Source organism: Emys orbicularis, chromosome 3 (genome assembly GCF_028017835.1).
Source record: "Emys orbicularis isolate rEmyOrb1 chromosome 3, rEmyOrb1.hap1, whole genome shotgun sequence".
In the NCBI taxonomy this organism is placed as follows: Eukaryota; Metazoa; Chordata; order Testudines; family Emydidae; genus Emys; species Emys orbicularis.
The window spans coordinates 120,074,063-120,101,062 of NC_088685.1; the positions used below are offsets into that span (position 1 = coordinate 120,074,063).

The following is a 27,000-nucleotide window of genomic DNA, read 5'->3' on the forward strand; positions in this document are numbered from 1 at the left end:
TTAGGGTTATACGCACCTGCGAATAAGTGAAAATTTAGCGAATCTCAGTCGGCACAAAGATCCCACCCTACTAAATTTTCCACCTTCCGTAGAACACCAGACATCAAGATTTTCAAAGAAAAAGCCTACAACTACCGTGGCTGTGTCATCTCAACTTTCAGTGTCTTCAAATGCCAGTTTTGATGTTTTGGTTGAGAGTCCAGACCACCCAATGACCAGATTCTCTCAGCTGCATGACACAACCTCCCTTCTTCAATTTTGGTGCCGCCTTTCTCTATTTCATGAAGCATGGGCGGCTATAACTTTAGACAGATGGGCATCGGAGGCCATTTTTTCGGATTATGCTATCCAGCTTATCTCCATCCAACCCCCTTTCCCTGTCTCTACTCAGAAACGCCTCTCATGATCTATTGCTTACACAGAAGATCTCATCCCTTCTAAGTCTAGGAACCATAGATACCTGAGATCTGCCACTCAGACTAGTACCAGTATCTATGGCATCTCATTCCCTCTGTTGGCAGGTATTCTTGACTACACGTCCAATTTAGAGAAGTATGACGGTCTAGAAGCAGCAATCCTTTCTTGACCAGCAAGAGGAATTGAATATTTCTCAACTTCTCCTGAGGATTTGATCATCTCACTTGTTTCACCAACTGATGATTTCATATTGTTCCAGAAGTTGCTAGGACACGTCCAAGAAAAGACTCACTCGCAGTTCCAACACCCAGGAATCCAAGAATACAGTAACATTCCGTATTTTGTTAATGATGGGCTACTGGAGTTTACCAAACATCATCCTTGCCCAGGGTAAACTAGATTCCATAACTTAGATGTCAAGAAGGCTTTGACATTTTATTTGGTAGAAATGAGGGCTTGATCCCTTTACATTAAGGCTATTTTACACTGCACTTATACCCAAGCAAACTTAGTGCAAATGAGAACACTAGATGGGGACGACTCTGAGTTACTATAGAGAGTATCTGCCTAGGAGGTCTTGCCCACATGTTCAGGGTCTAACTGATCGCCATATTTAGGGTTGGGAAGGAATTTTCCCCCAGGTCAAGATTGGCAGAGACCTGGGTGTTTTTTTCCTTCCTCTGCAGCATGGGGCCCAGGTCACTTGCAGGTTTAAACTAGTGTAAATGTTGAATTCTCTGTAACTTGAAGTCTTTAAACCATGATTTGAGGATTTCAATAACTCAGCCAGAGTTTTCAGGAGTGGGCGAGGTACTGTGGCCTGCAATGTGCAGGAGGTCAGACTAGATGATCATGATGTCCCTTCTGACCTTAAAGTCTATGAGAATCAGGACCTCAGGCATTTAGGAATTGAGCAAGACTTCTTGTAGCCTTTGGAGACCAATGTAAAGGGAATGCCATTTATATTTAGTGCCTGTCTTAAGTGGATTAGGCTGTGCACCAAGACAGATATGTTGTACCTTACCTAGGGTGTCAGTTGCTCAGGGTCTTAGAGTGCACTCTACCATGGCTAAAGTGTCATCTGTGGCCTTTATATAATGTTTTCTTCATATATAATGAAGAATATGTTATATTCTATAATGTTTTCTTCATTGAAATCTACAGAGTTGCTTCCTGGAGTTCTGTACACACATTTGCACAGCACTACTCTTTTTACTTCTAAATCTGATGCTCACTTTGGGAAAGTAGTTCAATAGAATCCTTGCTTAATACGAGCCGCATAGCTAGCCTTTTTTAGAGGTTTGTATCGTTTGCTAAACTCCCCTAATTTAGAATAAGCAGAGGCCACCCTGAAGAAGGAAAAAAACTATTTACTCATGTTAACTAGTTATTTAAGATTACATCCTCTGTGTACCTCCTTACCTTCTCCCCTCTCTCTAAATTCCGCTTTCATAAGACTGGTGTTTAGCAGAAGGAATTGAAGTGGTTGGTGATGTAACTTTTGCTGAATGTTCAGTGCTGAGCAGGAGCGCCGCCAGCTTTTCTGCGGCCCTAGGCGGCGGAGGGTCCCACCCTGAAATGCCGCCCCCCACAGAGGCGGCGGAAGGTCCCGTCGCCGAAATACCGCCGCGGTCGCCTCCCCCCAAATTGTAGCGCCGCGGTCGCCTAATGGGTTGCGCCAGCCCTGGTGCTGAGAGAGAGCACTTGTGAGGCACTGCAAGTGCAGAGACAACACTCTTGAAGAACTACCACAGTTTCCAAGGCAAATAACTTGTGTTTCTTAATCCATATATTTTGTTCGTATCTTTGATTTTTCCCCCCCCTTAAAATTAAATCATTATTGAAAGAAATTCCTTGGACATCCACAAGCAGTATCTAACAGGTAATTCTTCTTCAATGCCATGTTTGCTGTTGGCATTGGCCATAGTAATTGGCTGACTGCTAAAGGAACAAGCACGCGCACACACACAGATTATATATAATGTTTTACCTCAGGAGAGTAGTCATTTATTTACTGTTGGGCAACACATGTTCTTCTTGGATTAACAGGCAGAATTTAAGAATGATGCAGCCAAGGGTTTTCTATTTAAAAGAATGGTCTGCTTTCCTACATTAAGTCATTGCAGAAATAGAAACTTCCTGTTTTTAGATTACGAAGTATTTTGTATGGTTTGGTAGGGAACATGTTTTAAAATATGCTCTTTCTAATGCTTGATTCATTTTCTCCTAGAAGCTGATGGACAGGTTTGATTTTGGGGAAGAGCCTGACCTCAGTGAAGAGCCTAAAAAGGAAACTCCCAATTCCCAACTGTAAGATCAGGTTACATTCCTTTTAAATTAGATTAATTTGATCATTTTTCCTATTAAACATTACAATAATTGAACATTCACTGTGAAAAGTAGACAGGCTGTCTGGTCCTTCAGTATATGTAAACTACTATACTGGAGCAGTGGTAACAGAGAACTATTTACATGAATTTGAATGATAAACGTATATGTTTTAAATGTTTAATACAACATCTCTACCATTGCATGAGAACCCTTCAGCTGGATGCCTACCATTTTAAAACAGAGAGAGTGAGAGTTTGATCTGAAGATAGCGCTCTACTTAGATACAAAATTCTGCAAATTTTATTTGTCAAAATAATGCAATATAATCACACCAGTTTCAGTCGTTGTGGTAAGTTATTTAAACTACAATACTGAAAAAATTCACTAACTATTCAGCATCTTCTAAACACATGAAAGTTAAGTTGCAAATACTTGGGAACTAATACATTTCAGTTATAATCCTGGATTTTCATTTAAATTACATTACAGAACACCAAACAGAAAAAAAAAAAAAAAGTAGAATGTCATTTTAAATTGCTCAGACTTTCACACATGAAAGTCATACAGTTTTGCTAATCTGGACCTAGCTGGGTACTTTGGGAAGTGCTTGGTTCTGATTGTCCTGACATTTTATTGACTGCTTGGTAAATGTTTTATTTGCCCTCAAAAGTCTTCTTTTTTTTTTTTTTTTTTTTTTTTTTTAAATGGATAAGTAAAAATCTAATCCCACTGTGCCACTTTGGCACAGGGAAAAAGTGAGAAAGCGCATAGATCTTCCTAGCTGATTCCCTTACTGTCCTTCATTAGGTTTTACTTCACTCTGACAATGTAGGGGCTTTAAAACTTTTACAGGTTTTTATGCTCCTGGGGGAATTGACTGAGAATGGGAACAGTTAACTAACAATAGAATAATTAACCATGTTACTATGCAGACAGGTTGCTACATTTCTGCCTCAGAGAATGAGATCAATTAACCATCAAAAGGAACATTAACAAAATGTGGTGGTTTTTTTACAAAAGCTATTTTCTTAAACTCGCCTCTGGAGCAGCAGTATCAAGAAAGAGGGACAGAGTCTCTCTTGCTTGTTGGCCAGCCCCGCCCCCTATGGTGAGCAATGTCTCTCCCGCAGGGCACGCACACGGAGCCCCCCTCCCCACGCAATGATTTGCATCTCAGGCATGCTGGAACAGACGCCCGGCCTGGGCTGCCGGGAAAGAGACGTGTCCCCGCGCAGATTTCTTTTGTGTTTTTCTGCGCGGGGGGGCACAGAAATATGCAGGCCATATGAATTCTGCACCCCAACATGGGTGCAGAATTCTGTCAGGAGTAATTTAGAGTAACATTCTTATATTCTTCTTCGAGTGCTTGCTCATATCGATTCCAATTAGGTGTGCGCGCGCTGCGTGCACGATCGTCGGAGAATTTTCTACCCTAGCAACACCCGGTGGGTCGGCTGTGGAGCCCCCTGGAGTGGCGCCTTCATGGCACTGGATATATACCCCAGCCGACCCAGCGCCCCTTCAGTTCCTTCTTACCGCCCGTGACGGTCGTTGGAACTGTGGAGCGCGGCATAGCTGTTCTCCACTCTCCCTAGCTTTACTTGTTTGTTCTTGTAGATAGTTGTTGGTTATATACTTTAGATTAGTAGTTTGTTGTTAATAGTTTTTGTAGAGTAGTTATAAATAGTTATAAATAGTTAGCGGAGGTTAAGGGGGTATTATCCTCCCTTTCCCCCCCGGCGCGCAGCCGGGCTCATGCCCAAGGCTCCTGGCTTTAAGCCGTGCGCGACCTGTGCTAAGCCTATGCCAGCGGGAGACCCCCATGACTCTTGTTTGAAGTGCTTAGGGGAGTCTCACCAGACGGACAAGTGTAAGATCTGCAAGGCTTTCAGACCAAGGACCAAAAAGCAGCAGGACTTTAGGCTTAAGCAGCTCCTCATGAAGGCGGCACTTAGCCCAGATCCTCCTTCGGCGCGCCAAGTTCCGGCACCGAGCGCCTCGGTGCGCAGCGCCCCAGCGGCACCCTCCGGTACTGCACCGCAAGCAGACACGGATAAGGCCCCACGGCACCGTCCTCCCTCGGCACCGCGTCCGCCGCAAGCCCCTCGGCGCCGGTCCCTGTCTCCGGGACATAAAAGGCCCCGCAAGACCCAGGACGCTGCCATCCAACAGGCACCGGCTCCCCCCGCACCGGTGGTAGAGCCGCGTCCGGCTTCGGAGCGCCAGAGGGTACAAATGTCATCAGCACCGTTGACTCCGGCACTGGGTGTAGGGCCGTTGAGTCCGGTGCGGACTGGCTCACCGCCTCGTCCGGTGGCGGAGCCCTGTCTCCCTTCTACACCGGAGACGTTTGCCACGGGGAAAGACCTCATCGCCCTCACGGAGCCGGCGCCGTCTCAACCCGCGGCACCGCATGCCCTTCGTACGGTGCAATCCAGGGGCAAGCCTACCCTGATACGCCCGCCATCTCCGAGCGTGGACTCGCGGCACCGCTCCCGGTCTCGGAGCAGGTCCCGACGCCGCTCGCGGTCCCGGCACCGATCTTCACCTCGGCGCCGGTCGTATTCGCGGCCCAGATCTTCCTCCCGGCACCGGTCTATTTCTCGGCACCGAGCTGAGCATCGGTACCGGTCGGAGTCCAGATGCAGTTCTCGGCACCGGTATGAGCGCCGCTCCCGTTCGCGAGGCCGCTCCCGGCACCGAGTCTACAGACGGTCTTCGCCTTCCCGATCCAGATCTGGATCCCGGTACCAACATGGCCATCGGCACCGTTCTTGATCCCGGTACGGTTCACCGGCACCGCGCAGAGACCGCTCGCCTGTGGACCGGCACCACTCGGCACCGTACCAGGACGAGCCCCTGCAACCTCGCTCGGCACCGCCCTGGCCCTCAAGATCGGCGTCTCGCTCGTTGGAAGGAGCTTTCCGTTCAGCGTACCCTGCTCAGGGTCAGGCTGCAGACGACTTGGGTCATTGGCAGGAGGGGGCAGAGGACCCTAGACAGGACCCTGCACATTGGTCTTTCTGGACTCCATGGGCGTATCACCAAGCTCAAGGGGCTCCACCAGCGGCCTCTCGCTCGGCACACTCTGAGCCCAGGGTTCCTGAGGCCACAATCTCCCGTCCTCCCCCAGGGGGCATGGAGGCTCCGGTGCCAACACCCACGCAGGCACCAGACCCCGGTGCAGGGGATCCTGCACATCAGGGTCCCTTGGAGCCGGACCCACACATGGATCCTTTACCCCCTGAGGCGTCGTCCTCATCTTCCCCAGATGAGGCAGTGGCGGGTACAACAGCCTCAGGCCCACCTCCAATAGACCTCCGTGCCCACCAAGACTTGTTGCGTAGGGTGGCACGAAATATGGACCTACAGGCTGAGGAGATAGTGGAGGTGGAGGACCCGGTGGTGAGCATCCTTTCAGCGGATGCCCCATCCCGGGTGGCGTTGCCCATTATCCGTACGATCCAGGCTAACGCTAATGCCATATGGCAAACCCCGGCCTCCATCCCTCCCACTGCCAGAGGTGTAGAGAGGAAGTATTTTGTCCCCTCTAAAGACCATGAGTACCTCTATACACACCCTCCGCCGTGTTCACTGGTAGTCTCCTCAGTGAACGCCAGAGAGCGCCATGGCCAGCAGGCGGCAGCGCCCAAATCGAAGGACGCTAAACGCTTCGATTTGTTTGGACGCAAGGTTTACTCAGCGGGGGGTCTGCAGCTCAGGGCCGCAAACCAACAGGCGCTCCTGAAGAAGTGGGTTGTAGCCCACGAAAGCTTATGCTCTAATAAATTTGTTAGTCTCTAAGGTGCCACAAGTACTCCTGTTATTTTTGCGGAATTCCATGGGTAAATTTAAGGAGTTGGTCCCCCAGGACTCGAGGGAGGAGTTCGGGGCCCTTGTGGAGGAAGAGAAAAAGGTGGCTAGGACCTCCTTGCAGGCCTCCTTGGATATTGCGGACTCGGCCGCCAGGACACTAGCGTCTGGGATAGCCATGCGACGCGTCTTCTGGCTCCAGGTTTCGGGGTTACCGCCAGAACTGCAGCAGACCCTGCAAGATCTGCCGTTCGAGGGCCAAGGGTTGTTCTCGGACAAGACGGACTCTCGGTTGCAGAGCCTCAAGGACTTGAGAACCATCATGCGCTTCCTGGGGATGCATGTCCCAGGACCCCAGCGCAGGCCCTTTAGGCTCCAGCCACAAAGGTTCTACCCTCCTCCTCCTCGTCCACGACAGGACTTCCCCAGAAGGCGGGGACGAGGTGGTAGACGGAGGTCGACCGGCCCCTAACCCGGTCAGAACCAGGGCCCTCCTAGGCCACCTTCAGGACCTAGGCAAAACTTTTGAAGGTGCGCCCGAGGACGGCGCACCAGCCACTACCCAGGATCCATTTCCTTTATTTCGGGATCACCTCTCCCGTTTCCACCGTGCTTGGTCCCTTATAACTTCGGACCGTTGGGTCCTTCGCACGGTGGAGAGGGGATACGCTCTCCATTTTTCTTCATTCCCCCCCTCCCCGTCCCTCTTCAGGGACCCTTCTCACGAGCATCTCCTTACACAGGAGGTTTTTGGGCTCCTCTCTATGGGGGCCATAGAGGAGGTTCCCCCAGAGTTAAGGGGCAGGGGGTTTTACTCCCGCTACTTCCTGATCCCCAAAGCAAAAGGGGGTCTGCGACCCATTTTAGACTTATGCGGACTCAACAAATTCATAGTAAAGTTGAAGTTCCACATGGTCTCCTTGGGGACCATCATCCCTTCCCTGGATCCTGGAGACTGGTACGCCGCCCTCGACATGAAGGACGCATATTTTCATATAGCAATCTACCCCCCTCACAGGCGCTTCCTTCGATTTGTAGTAAACAATGTGCACTACCAATTTGCCATCCTTCCCTTCAGATTGTCCGCGGCTCCGAGAGTGTTCACCAAATGTATGGCTGTCGTGGCAGCATACCTTCGCCGACAAAGGATACAGGTGTTCCCATATCTAGACGACTGGCTCGTGCGCGGCCGAACCGGGGAGCAAGTTCAGGCGCACGTCCAGATAATACTACAAACATTCCACGAGTTAGGCATTCTACTCAACAAAGAAAAGTCCACTCTGGAGCCAACCCAGAGGATAGAGTTTATCGGGGCAGTTCTAGACTCCAGACTCGCCCGAGCTCTTCTGCCAGACACTCGGTTTCACACCATCACAAACATCATCCACGGACTCCAGATCTTCCCGATTACCACAGCAAGGACGTGCCTCGGCCTGTTGGGTCACATGGCCTCTTGCACTTACGTAACCAGGCATGCCAGACTTCGGCTTCACCCACTTCAGGCCTGGGTATCGTCGGTGTACCGTCCTTATCGGGACAACCTAAACATGGTGGTCACGGTTCCCAACTCGGTCTTGACCTCCCTCACCTGGTGGCTGGATCACAAGGCGGTTTGCGCAGGAGTGCCGTTTCACGCCCCACAACCCTCCCTGCACCTGGTCACAGACGCTTCATCTCTAGGGTGGGGCGCTCACCTCGGGGAGCACCATACCCAGGGCCTGTGGACCGCATCCCAACTAGCTCTGCACATCAATGTTCGAGAGCTGATGGTGGTGCGCCTAGCGTATCAGGCATTTCTCGGTCTCCTACATGGCCGTTGCGTGTCAGTCCTCACAGACAACACCACGGCCATGTTCTACATCAACAAGCAAGGAGGAGCCCGGTCGTCTCTCCTATGCCAAGAGGCCAATCGCCTGTGGGAGTTCTGCATTGCCCACTCGATACATCTCATGGCATCGTTCCTCCCTGGAGTCGAGAACACTCTAGCGGACTGTCTCAGCAGATCCTTCCAGACGCACAAATGGTCGATCCGCCCGGATATCATCCATTCCATCTTCCAGAGGTGGGGATTTCCCCAGGTCGACCTGTTCGCCTCATGAGCCAACAGGAAGTGCCACGTGTTCTGCTCCCTCCAAGGGCGATCTCCAGGCTCCCTGTCGGACGCTTTCCTCCTATCATGGAGAGACCAGCTGTTCTACGCTTTCCCTCCATTCCCACTGGTCCACAGGGTGCTGCTCAAGCTACGCAGAGACAAGGCACGTATGATTCTAGTCGCTCCAGCTTTGCCAAGACAGCACTGGTACACCACGCTTCTGGAGCTATCGGTGCAAACTCCGATCACGCTTCCCTTGTGCCCAGACTTGATCTCTCAGGACCACGGCCGACTCTGTCACCCCGACCTGAAATCGCTCCACCTCACAGCGTGGATGCTCCATGGCTGAATCGGACAGAGCTACGATGCTCACATCCCGTGCAACAGATTCTGCTGGGAAGTAGAAAGCCCTCTACATGGACCACTTACTTAGCCAAGTGGAAACGGTTCTCCTGTTGGTGCGAGCAGCGGGCCACGCCCCCCTTGCAGGCGTCTATTCCTCTTATACTCGAATATCTCCTATCCCTGAAACAGCAGGGCTTGGCGATATCTTCAGTCAGGGTTCACCTGGCCGCTATATCGGCGTTCCACCCAGGAGAACACGCTTCCTCGGTCTTCTCTAACCTTGAGATTCCTCAAGGGCTTAGACCGGCTATACCCATAGCAACGCCAACCCGTTCTGGCGTGGGATCTTAACCTGGTTCTCTCCAAGCTCACGGGGCCCCCGTTCGAGCCATTGGCTACCTGCTCACTCCTTTACCTATCTTGGAAGACAGCCTTCCTTGTAGCCATCACTTCAGCAAGGCGTGTTTCTGAACTCAGGGCGCTCACGTCTGAGCCTCCGTACACAAACTTCCACAAAGACAAGGTGCAGCTTCGCCCCCACCCGGCCTTCCTTCCCAAGGTAGTATCAGCTTTTCATGTGAACCAGGATATATTTCTCCCGGTCTTCCATCCTAAGCCGCACGCCACCCGTCAAGACCAACGTATGCACTCCTTGGACGTACGCAGGGCCCTGGCTTTCTATATTGAGCGTACGAAACCGTTTAGGAAGACGACACAACTCTTCGTTGCAGTGGCCAACCGGATGAAAGGCTCACCGGTCTCCTCGCAACGTCTCTCCTCTTGGATCACGTCCTGCATTCGTGCTTGCTACGACCTGACCGGAGCCCCGACGCCGCGCCTCAGCGCCCACTCCACGAGGGCCCAAACCTCCTCGACTGCCTTCCTGGCTCAAGTCCCGATCCAGGACATTTGTAGAGCTGCAGTTTGGTCATTGGTCCACACCTTCGCCGCTCACTATGCGCTTGTACAGCAGTCCAGAGACAACGCTGCATTCGGGTCAGCGGTTTTGCACACAGCAATGTCTCACTCCGACCCCACCGCCTAGGTAAGGCTTGGTAGTCACCTAATTGGAATCGATATGAGCAAGCACTCGAAGAAGAAAAAACGGTTACTCACCTTTGTAACTGTTGTTCTTCGAGATGTGTTGCTCATATCCATTCCAAACCCGCCCCCCTTCCCCACTGTCGGAGTAGCCGGCAAGAAGGAACTGAGGGGGCGCTGGGTCGGCTGGGGTATATATCCAGCGCCACTCCAGGGGGCTCCACAGCCGACCCACCGGGTGTTGCTAGGGTAGAAAATTCTCCGACGATCGTGCACGCGGCGCGCACACACCTAATTGGAATGGATATGAGCAACACATCTCGAAGAACAACAGTTACAAAGGTGAGTAACCGTTTTTTTCACTTGGAGGGATAATAATTGTAACTAAGGAGTGTGTGTTAGTAAGTTGTTCATTTGTTTGAAAATGTATGTGTAGCTTGCTACTTTTTAAAATATGAAATTTTGTTTATTAGGTTATTTAGTCTAAAGAAAGAAACTTCGATGCTAAGGGTTTTTCAATTATTTTATTTTAGGCCTCTAGTATCAGAGTCTGTGAACAACTCACTTTTTCATCAGCTAGCTGAACAACTGCAACAACAAAATTTAGAACATCTCCGACAGCAGCTCCTGGAGCAACAGCAGCCTCAAAAGGTAACTACTCCATCTTGTGGTTATCATAGTAATTGATTCTAGTGTTCTTCCACATTGGTAAAAATACATACTCTGCTTCAGGACAGGAAACTGTCTCTTCTTCTTAATACTCTTACTCATAATAATAAAACTGTCACTGGCTAATTACCTGGGCTAGGCTTGCAAAGTGAAGACTTGGAGCAAGTGAAGGCAAAATGCATAAAACAAAGAAAAAAAAATACAGAACAAATGTGAGCTATACATTTTGTACTTATTAAATTAGGAGAGACTAGCCGTCAGCTGAACTGGAGACACGCTTCACTTTCAGTTATCCTGTCCACTTCTTAACTAAGAGGGTTTTTTTTTTTTTTTAAATGATTTCCCTTCTTTCATGGAGGGCTGGAAAGATGGCATGCTGCCCTGGCTTGAAAGAAAAAAAGGGATAGTTAAGTTCACTTCATTTACTGTCTGTATCACATTTAGTCATGCACAAATCAAGAAAATTTCTTGGTAGATTTCTTTCTTGTAACTAACATCCTGACATAAAATACTACACAGTTTCATGATTTGTTTTGTCTTGTTTTATCTTAAATCTCACACTGGTCCAAAAGGTTGGAATTAAATGAAGATTTTTAAATTAAATTTAAATTCGTATTGCATTTACATCACAACAAAATAATGAATCATGAAAATGTGTGGTTCTCGATGGAACTGATTACAATAAGTTATCAATGACTTATGTACCAACAATATTTATATATTTAAAAATTATATGACTATTTTGATATACCCTTCTTAGTATTGTACAAAATTACTATAGTCCTTCAAGGTATGTATTTGTTTTCCTGTTGAAGTTTTACTTCTAATTAACCAGAATTGTGAAAAAATAGTCATCCTCGATGAATGTTATCTGACTGATTGACTTGATAATGGTATTTTGAGTGGGAACTGAAAACGCATTGGCTCTGTTAAAACTCTGTTTATTTGTGTATTGGAGTACAGAGTGGAATGGAGGGAAATCAAGTTCAACTCAAAGTTCTCTTAACAGGTTATTAGTGTATATTAACTTGATCTGCATTTACAGAAAACGAAGTGGTAAAAAAAAATCCCAGACACTTGCAAATAAACTGTTTTCAAAAATATTCTAACAGTCATGTTTGTATGTCCTGTGTTGTATTGCAGAGTGACATAACATACAATTTGGCTTCTGACTTTTTAAAATGTAATATTCATGTCCTGTGCAGGCAAGCCCTGAGGAAAATCAAGAGGGAAATTTTGGATCAGAGCACTCTGCATCACCATCACAAGGGAGTAGCCAACAGCAGTTTTTAGAAGTGGAAACAAACCTAGATGATTCAATGGATATTCAACAACAGGTGAAATTTACCATTTCTGATTAAATTACTGAGATTTGAAGGGAAAAATTAAACTTCAGAAATTGTTGTATCTCTTTGTATGCCAATGTATGTTTTGTATATTTTTGCTTATATTTCTCATTGCTTCCATATTTAGGACATGGATATAGATGAAGGGCAAGATGTAGTTGAGGAAGAGATCTTTGAACAAGAAGAAAAGAAATCAGCTGTTCATTCAAGATCAAGAACACACTCAAGATCTCGTTCAAGGTTTCATAATAACTTATTACTCAAGTATAAGCAACTTTATTTTATTCTAAAATACAGAGACAGTGTTATATTTGTTGAATCTATATCATTCTGAATTATTTTGGCTTCCAGCATGGTTGTGTTGCATTGGAATCGAACAAATAGTTTACATTTAAACATAGGATTAAGTTGTATAGTAATTTAAGACTTTTTTTGATGTGGCAATTTATTTTGTTTAGATTTGGATTCCTTAAATTTTCAAGTATCTTCCAGGTAATACAAATAAGTAGCTAAAAAAATTGTTGACTTTGGGATGGTCTTTTCCTCTGTAATGCTTATTTTTCTGCTGTAAACTTTGCAGTTCTTTTTTCTTGAGGTCAGACTAATGCCCTTTTTTCTCCTCCACACTAATGGTAGTACATTTATTTTCTCTATACAATAGTAAAATAAAATGTGACTAATTTTTCTAAACATTTAAACAAACACTAAGAAAAGCCCATACTACTATATTGAGTTGTGATTTTTAGTAGGGCTGTCAAGCAATTAAAAAAATTACTCGTGATTAATCGCGCTGTTAAACAATAAGAGAATACCATTTATATAAATATTTTTGGATGTTTTCCACATTTTCAAATGTATTGATTTAAATTACAACACAGAATACAAAGTGTATAGTGCTCACTTTATATTTATTTTTATTATAAATATTTGCACTGTAAAAATGAGAGAGTATTTTTCAATTCACTTAATACAAGTACTGTAGTGTAATCTTTTTATCATGAAAGTTGAACTTACAAATGTAGAGTTATGTACAAAAAATAACTGCATTCAAAAATAAAACAATGTAAAATTTTAGAGCCTACAAGTCCACTCAGTCCTACTTCTTGTTCAGCCAATCGCTCAGACAAACAAGTTTGTTTACATTTGCAGGAGATAATGCTGCCCGCTTGTTTACAATGTCACCTGAAAATGAGAACAGATGTTCGCATGGCGCTGTTGTAGCCGCCATTGCAAGATATTTGCGTGCCAGATACACTAAAGATTCATATGTCCCTTCATGCTTCAGCCACCATTCCAGAGGACATGTGTCCATGCTGATGATGGGTTCTCCTCGATAATGATCCAGAGCAGTGCAGACCAACGCATATTCATTTTCATCATCTGAGTCACATGTCACCAACAGAAGGTTGATTTTCTTTTTTGGTCGTTCGGGATCTGTAGTTTCCGCATCGGAGTGCTGCTCTTTTAAGATGTCTGAAAGCATGCTCCACACCCTGTCCCTCTCAGATTTTGGAAGGCACTTCAGATTCTTAAATCATGGGTCAAGTGTTGTAGCTATCTCTAGAAATATGATATTGGAACCTTCTTTGTGTTTGTCAAATCTGCAGTGAAAGTGTTCTTAAATCAAACAGTATATGCTGTGTCATCATCCGAGACTACCGTAACACAAAATATATGGCAGAATGCGGGTAAAACCATGGAGCAGGAGACGTACAATTCTCCTCCAAGGAGTTCAGTCACTAATTTAATTAACACGTTTTTTTTTAACAAGCATCATAAGCATGTCCTCTGGAATGGTGGCCAAAGCATGAAGGGCATACAAATGTTTAGCATATCTGGCACATAAATACCTTGCAATGCCAGCTACAAAAGTGCCATGCGAAAGTCTATTCTCACTTTCAGGTGACATTGCACAAGAGAAGTGGGCAGAATTATCTCCCATAAGTGTAAACAAACTTATTTATTTCTCTTAGCGATTGGCTGCAAAAGAAGTAGGACTGAGTGGAGATGTAGGCTCTAAAGGTTTACATTGTTTGTTTTTAAGTGCAGTTATGTAATAAAAAAAATCTACATTTGTATGTTGCACTTTGAAGATAAAGAGATTGCACTACGGTACTTGTATGAGGTGAATTGAAAAATACTGTTTCTTTTATCATTTTTACAGTGCAAATATTTGTAATCAAAAGTACCGTATATACTCGTTCATAACCGAATTTTTTTAGTAAAAAAGGGAAGCATCAGAGAAGGGGGTCAGCTTATAGAGAGGGAGAGGTGGGACACAGCCCCTCCCCCCCCAACAGAGGGGGCAAGGAGAGGCAGCCCAGCCATCAGAGCCGGAAGGGAAGAGGTGGGGCTGGAGTCTCTCTTCTTCTGGCCACGCTGCTCTCCCCCCAGCCTCTGAAGCAGCTGCCGCTCTGGGGCTGGCAGGCTGCAGCCATGCCACTCGGCCTGCCGGAGCAGCTGCAGCCGGGCCAGAGACATCCTCCCCTGGCCCGTCCCAGGTAAGGTGGGAAGGGATGGGATGGTGAGAGTGTGGGGGTCCCAGGCTAGGGGTGGGGAGGAGCTGACCCCCAGCTACTTCTGCCCTTCCCCCTCCCCAAAAATTTCCCCACCAGTTGCTGTCCCGGCCCATCAGGGTAAGCCGCTGGGGGCCAGGACATTTTGTTTACTTAGGTTTACCTCCGTGCCTGTGGACGCTCGAGGTAAACAAACTATCTCGGCCCACCAGCAGCTTATCCTGATGGGCCAGGAGCCAAAGTTTGCCGACCCCTGAATTATAGGGTTGGCTTATGATTGGGTCATAAAATTTTGCCATTTTTACTTATCCATCTTAGGGGGTTGTCTTATAAACGAACCGGCTTATGATCGAGTATATACGGTAATATAAAGTGAGTGCTGTAAACTTTGTATTCTGTTTTGCAATTGAAATCAATATATTTGAAAATGTAGAAAAACATCCAAAATATTTAATAAATTTCAATTGGTATTCTGTTGTTTAACAGTGCGATTAAAACTGCGATTAATCACGAGTAATTTTTTAAATCGCGATTATTTTTTTTGTTAATCACATGAATTAACTGCGATTAATCGACAGCCCTAATTTTTAGTAAAACAAAAATAAAAGCGGAGTACATCTCTCCCCTGACACCTGTTCAAGGTATTAAAAATAAATGTTTTGTAGGTCACCAAGAAAACGGAGGTCTAGGTCACGGTCTGGTTCCCGAAAACGTAAACACAGAAAACGTTCACGCTCAAGATCAAGAGAAAGGAAGCGAAAGTCATCTCGGTCATACTCCAGTGAAAGAAGAGCTAGGGAAAGGGAAAAAGAACGCCAAAAAAAGGGATTGCCTCCTATCCGGTCTAAAACACTAAGTGGTAGGTAACACTGATTTTATGTTTTAATATCTTAGTATTCAAGAGAGAGGGGGGAAAGTAGTCCTTTACATTTCTCTGGTAAGGAAACAACATTTATATTAAGTACCATTATGACTAATTTTAGTCTAGTAACTGAAATCTCAAAAGTTAGATTGTTGTTAAATAATTTTATAATTAATCTATAAATATAAATCAATGATTTCATCGTGAAAAAAGTGGGATTTTGTTCCTTCAAAGATTTTACTCTTGTAAAAATTATGAGCAGTGGTACCTGCCCCATAGACAAAACTACAGTGTATTTTTTGTTTAATGTTGAATTTTGCGTTCCTTCTAAAATATACATAGATTGACTTGAAAATTGATTTATCAGTTCAGGGGACTGGGTAGAATTTGTGATGCAGATTTGAGGTCATTTGCTCAATGGGTTCCTGACAACTGTTCCCCCTTCCACCCTATTCTCAAAGTATCTATTTCTAAAATATCAGCATTCTTAACATACTTTTTTGTTGTATATAGGGATTAAATTGGGGTGTGTTGGGCTGGATCCACAAGATCCAGCCCGACATTGGGGTGTCCCTGTTAAATTTGTGTGTACAGCACCAAGAGCAGTATCCAAATCCCAGTTAGTTCAAAGTTGTTCATCTTTAGTTCTGGTTCTTTGGAGTGCTATTCGAGACAGCTGTGATCCCTTCAGGAAACACTAGCATCCTGAAGATGGAGGAAGAAAGGGAGGAGGGGAGAAAGAACCTCCCCCACAAAATATCCTTTAGCCTAGAAGAATGTATACTGAGCTGGGTGCCAGAAGCCATGAATTCAAGTGTCTTTGTCCACTGATAGTCTGGATCACTTTACAACCATAGTTATTAGGGTTGTGCATATTCTGCTGCTGCATAATTTATAACAGATTTCTAGTAATAGGAGGTGTATGCTCCAGTCTCAGCTTTCTTTTTCATAAATGGTCTCTAGATTCTAATGTTTGCAGAGATGATCTTGAAAATATTGATTTAGTGTAAACCAATGCAGCATCACCAATCTCAGCCTTCAGACAGCTTGAAACATACCCCTAAAAGGTGTAAACTGCTTTTATCCATTTCAGTCAGGGCCCCCTGGACTTATGTTTTCCCAGGATGCTTTGGAATTCAGCATTTTGCTGCATGCAGACGCCTTACAGTTTGTTTTTGTCTTCCTGACCTACGAGTGGGTGTCTCTTGTTTTATGGCTTTCTCCACAAAGAGGCATTAATTAGATTTATAGTGTACATTTCCTGCACTGTTGAGCTAGGCAGCAGAGAGCTAGAGCTGGTGTTCAGCTTTCAGCGAGCAAAGCTTTAGCAGGAGCCAGAAGTGTAGGCTGGTGAGCTGAGTAGCCTGGAGTTCAGTGCAGCAATTGGGGCCTGGGGAGGTGAGTTGCCGACAAAAGAACTGGAACTGGGCAGGTTATTGGAAAGACGTGGGAGGCCTGGAACTTTCTCAGGTGGGGAAAAAGCGCAAGGAACCTGAGCTATTACGGGTATTCGGGAATGGTGGGAGGATTGGAGCTCTGCCAGCGGTAGGAGTAAGTGTGGATGGGGGCCGGGGATCTCTTCTTTGTTTACTGGGAAGATAAGATGGACAGGAACCAAAGGACACCAGGAGCTATGGAAAACTTGGCTGAGAAGGCACAGGCCAAGTCTCTTCTTCTCTGGTATATGTAGAAATATCTTTTGGTAAACATCAGGAGGAAAGATGCTCTTGTGATTAAGAACTGAGGGATTGTCTACATTGATAACTTCCGTTGACCTGGCTACGTTGCTCAGGGGTGTGAAAAATTCACATTCCTGGGAGACATAATTAAGTCAATCTAAGCCCCAGTCTAGATAGCACTAGGTTGATGAAAGAAATCAACCTAGCTAGAGCCTCTCAGGGCACGTCTTCACTACCCGCCGGATCGACGGGTAGTGATCGATCTATCGGGGATCGATTTATCACGTCTAGTGTAGATGCTCTGCCGTCGACTCTGGAACTCCACCACAGTGAGAGGCGGAAGCGGAGTCGATGGGGGAGCGGCAGCGGTCGACTCGCCGCCGTCCTCACAGCCAGGTAAGTCGACGTAAAATACTCAACTTCAGCTACGCTATTCACGTAGCTGAAGTTGCGTATCTTTGGTCGACACCCCCCCCCCCCCCCCCCCCCCCCGTAGTGTAGACCTAGCCTCTGAGAGGTAGATTTACCACAGTGATGGGAAAAGCCCCTTTTGTCGCTGTAGTAAGTATATACACTACAGCAGCTGCAACTGTGCCAATGTAGTGTTTCTAGTGTAGACATACCATCAGGAGACACAGGGGTTTTTTTGGGTGTAGGAGGGGGTAGAGAGAATGCACCCATTTTAGGACTTCATTGTGCTAAGATATTAAACAATACTTCCTATACAAAGAATAGAAAATACTGCTAAATTCTATTGCCAGGTTGAAGTACCACAGCACAGTAAGCACTAAATGTTTTTAAATTAACACTATTGTAATTCATCAGGGATCAAAGTAAAGTAAAATTTCAATCCCTAATCTCACTCTGTTTAAGGATGAGAAGTTCTTGTTTAAAAAAAAAAAAATCCCGCCGCCCCATCTAACCCCCCCCCTTCCTGACTGCTCCCCCGGGACCCCTGCCCCCATTCAACCCCCCGTTCCCCGCCCCCGCCCACCACCCCAAACTCCCCTGCCCTCTATCCAACCCCCCTGCCCCCTTACCACGCTGCCTGGAGCACCGGTGGCTGGCGGCGCTACTGCCATGCCGCCCAGAGCACCAGGACAGGCAGCCGTGCCACCTGCTGGAGCCAGCCACGCCACCGTGCAGCACAAAGCACTGGGTCAGGCCGCGGCTCTGCAGCTGTGCTGCCGCCCGGAGCATTACGCCGGCGGCGCAGTGAGCTGAGGCTGCGGGGAGGGGGAAACAATAGGGGAGGGGCCGGGGGCTAGCCTCCCCAGCTGGGAGCTCAGGGACTGGGCAGGACGGTCCCGCAGGCCGGATGTGGCCCGCGGGCCGTAGTTTGCCCACCTCTGTCTTAGAAGTTTGAAGTTTAATTGTTTGTTGGCAAATAATTTTTGATAGTCTTCAGTTTAATACCTGTAACTTGATATGCCATTAATGCTCAGTGAGGGCAAGCAGCCTTGCCTACTTAGCAGAAAATATATATTTTTTAAAGTGATGAAGGTATTTATCAAAGCATTATCCAACTATAACATTCACAAGAAGGTTAATATCAAAATGGATATCAGACATGAGTTAGCTTTCAGGTAAATGACTTCTTATATGAAAAATCTTTCTTTGCAGTTTTACATTCAGAAGAGGAAGGAAACTGACCCAATGATCACTTTTTAAAATACCAGTTCCAATAATGCTCCTTAACTTTCATTTTTTCATGTATTCATCTGTTCTATAAATTGTTCTGTAAGTCTTCAGATTTACATGTGAGATTGCATGCTCAGTAGAAATGTTGCTTGTTAAAAATACTTGTTTCTTTAATGGCTACATTAGCTGATGATCTACAGTATGCTTTCATTTCCCTGCTTCTTATGAAGTGCTTGTTTTGAGTTAGAAAAATCAAGAACCTTTTACCAAGGCTAGTTTATCTGAATGGAATGTTGTGTTTTTTATTTGTTAGAGCAATGGGCAAGGAGTCAAGACTTCTTGATTCTGTTCTCAGCTTCATCACTAATTCATTTTGTGAATTTGGGCAAATCACTTAATCTCTGTGGATAAGTTTACTTAACCTCTGTTACCTGGGTAAAATATTTATAATTACTGCCTCAGATTGGTGGTTTAGACTTAATTGTAAAGCACTTTCGAATTATTGGATGCAGAATCCAATGTCCTGCAAAGTATTGTCATTTTTAATTTATGTAATGTCTCTCTTGACAGTCTGCAGTACTACTCTTTGGGTTGGTCAAGTAGACAAGAAGGCCACACAGCAAGATTTAACTAATTTGTTCGAAGAATTTGGACAAATAGAATCTATTAACGTAAGTGAGCACAGTGTCCTAAATTTTAAAACTGTTTGCATATTACTAATTTAGGAAAGGTTATGCTGTATGGTACATTTGCCAAATCCACAATAATATGTACATAATATGTAGGAAAACATGACAGATGTGATGCATGTTGTATTTAAGAAAATATAAGATGTGTGAACTGAATTGTCTGCTAGAAAAAGAAGTTTTCTTGTAGTTTATTATTATATGCCAGATTTTTCAAAAACGAGTGCCTCTGGTTAGATTCCTAAGTCCTATTTAACCATCTAAATATAGAGTTAGGAACTTAACTTTAGGGATCCATTTTTACAAACCTTGGCCATAATCCTTACCTGTTTATTTCTGTTGTATTAAAGTTGGCATTTGAACCACTAAGGAAAAGGCACCCTACGTAGTCAAATGAGTGTGCTGCTTCCCTCAGGTTATTCATGGGAACTGTTGTTTTGACTGTTACACTGAAATATGCTATAAGAGAGGAATTTGTAAAAAAAATAATAAAAAAATAAAAAAAATAAAAAATTAAATTACAAATATTAGTTACAATACACATTGTAGTTCAATATTAGGAAAAATTAATGACGGACACACCTGGACTGCTACTCCAGTAACTGCTTCAAACCATAAAAATTTCAGTTGCCTGTCAGACACATGCTGTTTCTTATCGTAACAAAATAATTTATCTCAAAAAAAATAAAATGTTCCATTTTGTCACTCACTTTAAAATGTAGTTCTTTTTTGAGTCGTTTATAGAGATTCCACTCTTGATATGCATACTCCCCAGGCCCATGAGATTGAATTATTTGAATAGAAGTGTGCATTGGTGCTGTGCCTGCGCCCAACTCCAGGTGAATGGGCAACTGCTTGTCACCAAGAGTGGAATCTATGGATAAGCACTCAAAGAAGAAAGGATGCTTACTTACCCCACAGTAACTGTGGTTCTTCAAGATGTGTTATTCACACAGATTCCACAGTTAATGTAAGGTATGTAACCATTTTTTTGTACTCTGAAAAGTCACTGTAAAATCAACATTTTGTTTAACACATCTGCTTCCTGTGAGTATTCAGTCAGATCAGATTACTTTAGTGCTGACAGAAAGTTTGGTTTTTAGTTCTGTCAGTCTTGCAGAACCAACACCATTCCAGGAGAGCAAACTGTCTTCTTTCTGGCTTCAAGAAAAGAATTGTTAAAAAAGCTACAGTTTCAGGGCCACGTGTACTATCCCATTCTTTACAGGTAATTTCCTTATTTACACCTGAATGCAGCAGTGTGACACAGGAGTAGCTGAGGGTAGCATTTGCCCTGCAGAATCTTAAATAAATAGCATTTGCCCTGCAGAATCTTAAATAAATCTAAGCCAGAAGGAGCACTGTTTGTATTTCAGATCCCAGGTTTAGTTAGCAATTAAGAAAAATATCTTCTAAGCTAAGTGAATTTGAGATGGAAATAATGACAGCAATAACCACGGAATCCCACCGTGCCATTTTTATAAAGTCACCTTTCAGAGTAGAACTACACTTTAAGTAGTTCATGCAAAGCAATTTCAGCCATTTCCCCACCCCTTTCTTCCAAATTGGAGCACCAACACTCTTACATCTTATAAAAATTAATCTTTTAAAACAGCAGAATTCAAGTTAGCCATTTAAAAAATATTGTGTTGCTCTGTGTAGTACTATTTAGTTATTAAACAACATCCAATAACTTTTTATATTTATAACTTATGACCAAAACTTTTGGCCACAACTATATAATATATTATCACTGAGATGCCGTGCCTCCAGCAGCATAGTGAAAGCTATGATTAATATTGCAAAACAGATTCTTTTGCAACTCCCTGATTTTGGATGCTCAGAAGTCTAAAATGTTTTTGTTTTTGACCATAAACTTCTGTGCTTAGCCTCTATGGGGAAAAATAATTGTAAGGAAATCTTAAGGAAATTTAATTCAGTTGTTTGAATTTGAGTATATAACAGTACTTTTGCCATTTTAAAAGATAAATTAACCACACTTTTGAAACATTGATTATAGCACAAAATGAAATTTACAAATTTCCATGTTTGTATTGTAAATAATGGTTAATGAGTAGGGCTTTTCTTTGGATTAGGGTAAACAATAAACTATCGAAAAATCACTTTTGAACATGCTCAGTGAGCATATAAGAGTGAGTGAGAGAACTGTTCAGACTTTATCTCCCATCTTGAGAAATGCAGGAATGCTGTTTTTCAGGCAACTGCTGCTGGGACATTTTCCAAGGTGGTTAATAGTTATTTTACCAGTGTGCTTGCACACGCGCGCACACACACAAACCCTAGTCATTTAATTTTGATGTGAACTACAAAACCTAATTGAGACCATATAAATACTAACATTAAGCACAGGTTTTGGGGGTATTGTTTGTGGGTTTGTTTGTTTATTAAGGAAACTAAAAACAAAATGCACTATTAAGGCTTTATAGTTAAAACGGAAGTCAAGTAATGGAAAATTACAGTTACTACAATCTTAACATGTCTATGTGCCTAACCCCCTCTGTATTTTGTAGTGTACATTTAACATGAGGGACTAAGAATAGAAAATATACCATTGAATTTAGTCAAGTTAATACTCCAGGAACTTTGGGCTAGATCCTGGCTGCTGCTAAGACCCCTTTGTCATACTTTTGGATTGCAACAGACTGTATAGCTGGTTTAACAAGCCATGTGAAGATTCCTTGGCATAGAGGAATCCCTGGCTGGCTGACCCAGAAGCTTCAGAGCCCAGATGAGTGGGTGTGTTTTGCTACTGTGATCCTCAGTTGACACAATGGTCCTTTGGAACCATTATCTCAGGGGTTCTCAAACTCTTTTTTGGCTGGGACCCCCTTTGAAAATATTTCACACTGTGACAACACCCGCAACCCCGCACCCCCTCCCCCATACCATGCCACCCATACTTCTGTGCTGCTGTTGGTGGCGGCGCTTCCTTCAGGCCTGGACGCCTGGCCAGCGACTTCTGCTCTTTCAACCCCCTTTGAGAAATGCTGCATTATCGGGTCTTCTCTCACTTGCATTTGGCAAAACTGGCTCCCAGCCATCACCAGGTTAGGAGCAATTCACTCCTTTATTCCTCACCACCAGAGCTGTGCCAAGGGAATTGCAGCCAGGACAAAGGAGTTGGGCCCATTAACATTTGCATTTTTTTACTCTTTTGCCACCTTAACATTGCATTAAAGTAGTTTTTATATTTATCCATCATTCTGCAGTTGAATAAATGTGAAGAGGGCTGTTATCAAGATTAATAAAAGGTGTTGCCTATTGTTCATATGTGTCACTTTAAATTGTAAATACAATGTCTTACATCTATTTGCATTTCTCAGAAATGCTGTGAATTCCACTTTTTTTATGAGAAGTAACTTGCAACTGTGCTATAAATACTACTTCATGACAGTTCTACTGCTCCTGGACTTCTTAAAGTACAGTACCCATTACATTAGTTTTAACAAATGTTAACTTTAGTGTTTTACAAAAAGTTAGAATTCACGGACACATTAAGATATTGTCTAAACAAGTATTAGTTGCCATAATAGTGAGATATATTTCTTTTTCATAGATGATTCCTCCAAGAGGTTGTGCATATGTCTGCATGGTTCACAGACAAGATGCATATCGTGCTCTTCAGAAACTTAGTTCTGGATCCTACAAAATTGGATCTAAAATTATTAAGGTAAGCCATATTTTGTTCAGTAACATAGCCCAACTTAAAATACAGCAGAATTTTTATTATGATGGTTTAATTGTGTACTTTGAAAAAGAATGAATTTTCTATACTGATCAAGGTGTGCAATATAGAGCATGAGAAGGAGGCAAAATAACTTCCGTTTGTAAGAGGTGGAGTGGGAAATTTTCTTATAAAATGTGTATTTGGGCAGGAAGTGAGGAAGGACCTTAAAAATAAAATGATACACCTGCTGTTTAGGGAATACTTGGAAAGTTTGAACACACAAGGACTGGTTGTCAGGAGACCTGGGTTCTGTTCCTGAGTATGCAGAGTACTTAAACACAAACTTAACTTCAAGCTCGTGTGTAGTCCCATTGACTTCATTGAGGACTGTGTGTTGAAAGTTAAGCATGTGCTTAAGTGTTCGAGTTGTTTGAGGTGTCTGTCACTAGTTTACTCCGAGATCCTTGGGTAAGTCTTTTCAGCTCTGTGGTGCCATTTCCCCATCTGTAAATTAGAAATAATATTTAACACACTTCTTATAAAAAGAACAGGAGTCCTTGTGGCACCTTAGAGACTAACAAAGGCTACAGCCCACGAAAGCTTATGCTCAAATAAATTTGTTAGTCTCTAAGGTGCCACAAGGATGCCTGTTCTTTTTGCGGATACAGACTAACACGGCTGCTACTCTGAAACACTTTTTATAGTTCATTGTAACCAAAGAGCCAAAAGCTCTTCCAAGTGGCTGCTGCTATTAGATGCTGAGTACATGCCCTATTGCTTGGTACATACCGTAAATGTACAGTGAAGATCAATCCTGCACTGACAGGGAGATGAAGTGGATAACTAAAGTGTTTTAATTCGGCTACATCATCTGATTGGATTTTATTTTCAGATTGCTTGGGCTTTAAATAAAGGTGTGAAAACAGAGTACAAGCAATTTTGGGATGTGGATCTTGGAGTTTCATATATACCTTGGGAAAAAGTAAAATTGGATGATTTGGATGGCTTTGCTGAAGGAGGCATGATCGACCAGGAGACTGTAAATACAGGTATTGATACTTATGTGTAGCTTTTATTAAGTAAAAATTATGTTTATTTTCTTTATTCCTTAAATTAATTTTCAGAAGTTGAGTATTTTTGGTGTACGTGTTCTTTTTTGCATTTGTTAGTATTAGTTTCCCGTGTACAGTTCAGATGGCACTGAGGTCTGAAATCCAGTAATTTGGATTGCCTCTATCGTGTGTTTGAGTCAACATGTGATGATAACACTGCAAGTCAACATGATAATACTATGTCAACATTCAGACCAATGGAGTTAAACGAGACAATAAATATTAATATTTTTAAAAGTGGCTTCTGATTTTCTATGTTCAGTCACTAAGTACATGTGCAAATGTTAGTGCATGCAAAATCTGTGATCTGGTTGTGACTCCTTTTGAAAAATCAAGTCTTTAGATTGTTGTATGTAAAAGAAAAATGATGGAAGAGACTGATCTGGATATTCCTTTATTGTTTAAAACTTTCTGTTGAGACTGTCAGTGTTACTGAGCTTCCTCTTTCCAACCTCCATAGATTGGTTTATAATCTGTTTTGTATCACAGGGCTTGTCTACACAGTCCCACAGTTCAGACTGTGGGAGTGTGAATTGTACACTTCTCCCCTGTGTGCATGCTGCAGTAGCCAACTAAAAGGCATCTAGATCATGTAATGTGAACTAGGTACCTTTTAGTTCACACCAGCACCATCCACACAGGGGAGTTGCAATTCACACCCATAATCCAAATTGTGGGGCTGTATAGATTTAGCCTTAGATATTGACAAGGGATGTTTGAGTATATAAATGCCAATCTTTTTAACTCTGGCAGCAAAATTTAAATTTGAATCAATATTGAAAATTAAATCCATCACCTTGCGTTTAGAATGCCAACTTCATTTTCCCTTGGGCTGGTGGAGGTGGGTTTTTTTGTTGTTAAGTACCCTATGTGATCATGTGTCAGACTAGTCACTCAGTAATATAGACATGTTGTAAATATAAATGACAGTACATAAGGGGCTGCTATATTCTTTACATGTCATGAATCATTTATAAAGTGACAGTCATCGACATTTAAAAAAAAATCAGCTTCTGATATAGTAACATTTAAAGTGTATACCTAGAATTTTTGTTTTTCCTTCTCCATTCACTTTAAAAAAAAAAAAAAAAAAAAAAAAGTGTTATGGGATTTTTGTGTTCTCCTGCTGATGTTTGATGGTCTTTCTGCCAAGAGAGGAACTCTGTGTGTCTATATCTATATAATTTTGTTTTTCACCCCCCAGCTTCTTTCAGTTACAGTAAGCTCTGACCAAAATGTGATTTTTCAAGTTGATGGTGGTTTTTTTAAATGTGGAAATGGAAATAGAACATTTAACTCATTTTCTACAAAATAAATAAAAACATTTTTTTATTTAGAATGGGAAACTGTGAGGAGCTCAGAGGCTGTTAAAGAAAATATCCAAACTACTCAGAGTACAACTGTCGATAAGAATACAGCTGTTACAACACAGACAGAAGCTTATACTCAATCTGTAACTATGCTACAGGTTAGTATTGAGCATGTTTGTACCCCCAGTTTTCATATTTTGGGTGGTTTCTGTAGAGAGAGATTTAACTTGTAGTTAATATGGATACATTCAAATGCTAAAGTTAGAATAAATAGCATAGATAAATATAGAAAATATAGAACAAGGAGGATTTATATTTTATTTTATCTTTAAAATAAGCAAACTAATGTTCTTATTCAGCAAAGCTCTTAAACTTCTGCTTGACTCTAATATCATGCCTGTTTTGCTGAATCCAGGCTTAAATGTTGGTGATAGAGCAAATGTTATAAAACTGAAATGGCAATCAATTGTTTAAAAGAAGATTGAAATGTGTGAGCTACTAAAGCATCCTTTTGTAGGAGCCACCAGCACGATGACTCCTTTTTGCCTGGGACCACTTCTGCTTGGCTTTAGTTCCTTTTTACATTTGTTTCCCCTTTCTTTCATATTAATCTGAGAATAAATGAAATAAATGAAATAAATGAAAGTTATTTTTTTCCTGCACTTTTGGGCAGCCTTCATATTGATTTAGGTTCTTGTTGAACATTTTTGCTAAATGGAGTTTGGTAGGGACAATCTAAGCCTTAATGTAGTTTGAATTACTCTACCTCTAAAAAGGATTTTCTCTGCCTTAATAAACAGCTGAGTAAGGTTTGTTGTTTCTTTTTTTGAAAGCTAGAGCTACTGTATTGTAACTTTTTTAGTCTTTCAGGTATGTGCAATACCAAAGATGTTGGTCAAGAATTTCTTGAAATGCTCACCGTCAAAATTATGTAGTGATTAAATTATTTTTACTAAGTTTTGCTTATAATACCACAGAAAGGTAAATTTTAAACCTGTTGCTGATTTTTTTTTTCTTGCATTGATGCAAGGTTGCTAATTTACATTAGCTCCGGAGAACTGAGCTTTTGGCATTAATAATTTTTTTAATGTTAAAGTAGTTTGTTGGGGCCTCAGAATGAAGATTAACTTTTTTAGTCTATTTCCATGACTAATGCCCTTTTAACACAATTTGTATTTTGTCTTCCATTTTCTATCACAAGAATTATGCTTAGTTTCTTATTTCAACCATCTCGCGCTATATTGTATTCTTTTGTACTTCTAATACATTTCTGCCTTCCTTACTATTGTTTTACATTTCTCATTGAATCAAGAAAGCAGACATACTTGAGCAACACTCTTCCTGTTTTGAGGTAATTATATTTTCAGCTAGTAAATTCAGGCCTGAGAGCCAAGTTTTTCTTTGAATAGTGTCCCTATGGGTGCTCATTCTAGGTGCACTTGCGCCCCATGT

The 27,000-nt window shown here is 43.0% G+C and overlaps 1 protein-coding gene across 1 annotated transcript in view; it reads left to right on the forward strand.

The window, feature by feature from the left end:
- Positions 1 to 27,000, forward strand: part of SCAF8 (SR-related CTD associated factor 8) — a 90,160-nt gene that overhangs the window by 53,007 nt on the left and 10,153 nt on the right. Inside the window, exons 8-16 of the mRNA XM_065402134.1 lie at positions 2,648 to 2,727; positions 10,573 to 10,690; positions 11,914 to 12,045; positions 12,182 to 12,294; positions 15,236 to 15,429; positions 19,323 to 19,423; positions 23,016 to 23,129; positions 24,019 to 24,175; positions 25,576 to 25,706. Coding sequence (XP_065258206.1) covers positions 2,648 to 2,727; positions 10,573 to 10,690; positions 11,914 to 12,045; positions 12,182 to 12,294; positions 15,236 to 15,429; positions 19,323 to 19,423; positions 23,016 to 23,129; positions 24,019 to 24,175; positions 25,576 to 25,706 — 1,140 coding nt within the window. The remainder of the gene's footprint in view (positions 1 to 2,647; positions 2,728 to 10,572; positions 10,691 to 11,913; positions 12,046 to 12,181; positions 12,295 to 15,235; positions 15,430 to 19,322; positions 19,424 to 23,015; positions 23,130 to 24,018; positions 24,176 to 25,575; positions 25,707 to 27,000) is intronic.